Source organism: Capsicum annuum, chromosome 2 (assembly GCF_002878395.1).
Source record: "Capsicum annuum cultivar UCD-10X-F1 chromosome 2, UCD10Xv1.1, whole genome shotgun sequence".
Classification (NCBI taxonomy): domain Eukaryota; kingdom Viridiplantae; phylum Streptophyta; class Magnoliopsida; order Solanales; family Solanaceae; genus Capsicum; species Capsicum annuum.
This window is the reverse complement of record NC_061112.1, coordinates 99,231,986-99,235,869: the sequence shown is the minus strand read 5'-3', so window position 1 is coordinate 99,235,869 and position 3,884 is coordinate 99,231,986. Positions and strand designations below refer to the sequence as shown.

At 34.0% G+C, this 3,884-nt stretch overlaps 1 protein-coding gene and 1 pseudogene across 1 annotated transcript; one reads left to right on the top strand and one right to left on the bottom strand.

The window, feature by feature from the left end:
• Positions 1 to 619: 619 nt before the first annotated feature.
• Positions 620 to 2,989, bottom strand: LOC107861041 (polygalacturonase). Its single transcript, XM_016706440.2, has 4 exons — positions 2,510 to 2,989; positions 1,517 to 1,806; positions 1,162 to 1,390; positions 620 to 1,038 (listed from the first exon to the last, which is right to left on the bottom strand). The coding sequence occupies exons 1-4, from the start codon at positions 2,939 to 2,941 to the stop codon at positions 820 to 822; spliced, it is 1,170 nt and encodes a 389-aa protein (XP_016561926.2). The 5' UTR covers positions 2,942 to 2,989; the 3' UTR covers positions 620 to 819.
• A 372-nt stretch (positions 2,990 to 3,361) lies between these two features.
• On the top strand, positions 3,362 to 3,567 carry LOC124896505 (annotated as a pseudogene).
• The last annotated feature ends 317 nt before the right edge of the window (positions 3,568 to 3,884 follow it).

Here is a 3,884-nt window from a genome sequence, read left to right as displayed (position 1 = left end):
TCGATAGTTGCTGCAACAACTTCGATACTTACTTAATTTATGAAAAAAGATGTGGTTGGAGGAGTCCACAAAAAGTGATATTTATGGTAAATAGGGAGGTGGTGGTGCTGGTGGTGACGCCGAATGAGAAGATGACATTTGTTGTGGTGTTGATAGCGATGGTAGTGGAGGAGAAACAAGAAAAATAGGTGATAGTTATGTAGAGGGAGGAAATAATATTGCATCTGAAAGAGGTGACAATGGCAGTAATGGTGATAGTGAAGGAAGAGGAGGTGGCGACAACAAAAAGGGTGTGGAGGAGGAGTGACGGTGATAGTATAGGGATCTGTGTAAATAATAAAACTTGAGGATTTTAAAATTTTTGTCATTAACAATAATCTTAAAATTGTCACCTCTACTTAATATTTAACACTTATGTCACTCTTTTTTAATTTTGAAACTTTTTTGTCACCTTAATTGGCCCAACTAAGGTCAAACTCGATCGGAGGAGTTCCTCTCTAGACAATCGCCGATTGATTAAAAAAATTTAAGTTTAAGGTCAGTCAAATTGACAGAATTTATAAGTTGAGTTAATAGTAGTGTTTTTTTTTGTTGGGGGGGGGGGGGGGGGGCTATGAGCTGCCAAATTAGTGGTTCTTTTCATAAATATTAGAATACGGTACTGGTACATTTCATTCAACATAAATTGATACATGAGGTACATACTGAATTTTCAACATTACAATCGAATACTTTTGGTAATATACACATAACTTTAGTTTAATTTTTGTGAATGTAGTACTGTATGATATTATACAAATAAATTATTATCTAATACTTTTATAAGCAATTGGTAGGTTTGTCTAAACCAGAAACTCTTCCTCTAGCATTAATGCATGAAGCTTCAGTCGATTGACCTTTGTAACTAAGATTCAAGTCTTCAAGTTTTATGCTGCTGCATGGATTGGTTTTACTACAATCAAGTTTCACTGCAGTTTTCGTAGCCGATGTTCCATGTATGTCTTGATATGTTATATCACTTATCTGTATGCCTGAGCCCTAAAAAGAGAATAACGTAATTTTATCATGATACGATTAGATTAAGGTATAAGAGAACATGATACGATGTCATCATTAATTTTATCATTATTGTGATAAATAATTAACTTGTTCAATTAATACCTGACGAGGACAAGGTTCATGATTAGGGCAGTAATTTTGGTCTATGATGATTGGATTTTGAACATTAATCATAACAATGTGCTGAAAGAGAACATGTCTGACGAAGCCATTGCTAGGCCTTGCCCAAGTCTTCACTCTCACACCATTTGTTGTTTCAGTGAAAGTCACGGTCTTAACTGTCACATTTTGAACTCCTGATTCTTCTATTTTCCAGCCTAAGCTTCCAATGCTGCAATAACATCAAGTTTTAGATATATATTTAGTTGAAAAGGTAAATGAATGAAAAGGAAAATCAACATACAAGAAGAAATCCTCTTTTAAAAAAATAAATTTAAATTTATGTTAAGTTCCAAACCTAATTCCATGTCCAGGGCCACATGCAATGCCTTCAATCCATAAGTTAGAATTTCCAGGGCCAATAGAGATACAGTCATCTCCAGTACCAATATGTGAGTTCATAATGCTTACTCCTGTCGATAACTTTACATGAATTCCATCAGTGTTCGGGCTATTTCCAGGAGCCGATATCTTCACTCCTTGTAGCTTCACATTATGACATGTATCTATCAAAATATGAAACATTTGGCTATTTTGTGTAGTTACTCCACTCAGTATAATGTTGTTTGAATCGTAAAAAGTCAAAGCCTGCACCGAAATAATTTAATGTAAAATTGAAATGAGATTATGCTAATTTGACATAACATAAAAAGTAAATTACAAGTTTGAAATAATATTCAATTGTCTCTTTGGCACTAGGAGTATGATTTTGGTGCTGATACAAATAGATTGTGCGTCCAATTGAACTTCGAAAGTTAATACTCATGACTCATGAGGTGAGGTTTCAAAAGGACTATAAAAAGACCCATTTTAAAATGCCCAACCGACGTGGAATCTAACACCCCACCCCCTCATGCTCAAAATTGGATAATTGGTGTGTGGATCATATAACTTAAGAGTTCAATATCGGTAATTCAAAAAGAAATTAGAAATGAACTTAGATTTTGATATCATGATAAGAAATTGACTTTAGTCCGAATTACTTAATTCAAAAAAGCTAGCTAACTTACGAGTGAGAATTGTACGAAATCATATAAGAAAATTCATTGTAAAAGTCATTTACTTATAACTATCTTAGCTTGCTTTTCATTAATTGATAATCCAATTAACGGTTACTCCTATGTACTAAATATTATCGTTAATTAACTTGTACGATTAGTCTTTAAGTTTCATAAAAACACTCTCACATATGTTACTATTTATATTTTTTTTTCTTCAGAAAATAGTTACTACTATTATTTATATCATGAAAAAGACTGAAAAAACACTTTTTATGACAAACTAAACGAACCGTAGTCCCCTTAGGGCAATTCTTGTGAGAGTTCTTGCAAGCCCAAAGGCCAGAACCTTGGCCATCAAAGGTTCCACCGTAGATAGAAACTCCAGTGACTTTTTCAAATTTTATCCAATTTTCGGCATTGCCAATAACATTATAATCAGAGGGAGCTAAGAGAGTCCCATCAATGCGTATATTAATAGCCTTGCTCTTGCATGTTTGGCCATTGAAGTATGCAGTGCGAATCAAGTAATTTCCACGTGGCACATAAATAGTGGTCGGGCTTGTTGAAGAACAGGCTACTGCCCATGCATTCACAAAGGCTTTTGATGAATCAGTTTTTCCATTGGATTTTGCTCCATAATTTTGGACATTGATGGTATTTTCTGCTAATGATAAGTTGAGGAAGAGGCTGAAGAGAAGTGGAACAATTACTAAGGGACTCATTCTGCTTAGGAGAAATTGCTACAAATTTAATCTTTTTGAGAGATTCAAAAGATTGATCAAATTGAGGTGATGAGAAATTGAAGTAGTTTAGAGGGATATTTATAGGCTGAGTGCATTTGAATGTCAATGTCGCCTTTGTACTTTCATGAAGTTAAAAGAAAGTAAAGATTTTTAATTTATGTTGCTTTTAGACTTCAATGAGAGTTAGGTTTTTCTTCATATTTGGTCACGTTGGGGATTTGGGAAAATAAGACTTCAGATAATTAGCCAACATATGCAATCACATGGAGTTGGCAATTGTTGGCACCTAGTTATGTTATAAACATTGAAAATATAAAAATATAACGCTTTGCAGCCTTCCTTTTCCCATTAACTCTGAAATTAGAACTTGTCCAAAAGGCTCACGGAGTTGTTGCTTCCATACCTTTCTCGGCCTTTTAACTAAGATCAAGTGTAGTATCTCTGTTCTTTATCCTTTTAATATCTGATATGTGTGTTAATTGTTATTGGTCTACATGATATTAATTAACTCAATTTTATAAGTGGAGAGTCCATTAAGGTAGCTTGCTACCTGGGCTTTGGTGTGTTCGTAGTAGTGCTATTGCATTGCCCTGGCGCAACGCACTGTACAGCCAAGCTATCACTACACTAAAAACAATCTTTAGTGGCAATTAATTAATGGCGATAACTTAATTGTTACTAAATATATTTTTTAGAGGCAATTATTAATGACAATTATATTTTAGCACTCTTTAAAAGTGCCCCTAAAACCTATAGCGGCATTGTATCTAGGGCAAGTATATCAAAACAACTCTTTTTTCAAACTATTTTGCCAAATACCCAAAAGTTTTAAAACATTGGTCAAATACCCACATAATTCCACCTCACCACCAACTTTTCCAACTTAACAATTTCAGCCCCAACTTTTATAATAATTCACTTT

What these genes read in the sequence shown, in the direction of transcription:
- LOC107861041 (XM_016706440.2), bottom strand. Translation starts at nt 2,941, where the DNA reads ATGAGTCCCTTAGTAATTGTTCCACTTCTCTTCAGCCTCTTCCTCAAC. An exon ending in ATTGCCCTAAGGGGACTACG is followed by an intron (nt 1,807 to 2,509) that starts GTTCGTTTAGTT and finishes ATTTCGGTGCAG; the next exon opens with GCTTTGACTTTTTACGATTC. An exon ending in GGCCCTGGACATGGAATTAG is followed by an intron (nt 1,391 to 1,516) that starts GTTTGGAACTTA and finishes ATGTTATTGCAG; the next exon opens with CATTGGAAGCTTAGGCTGGA.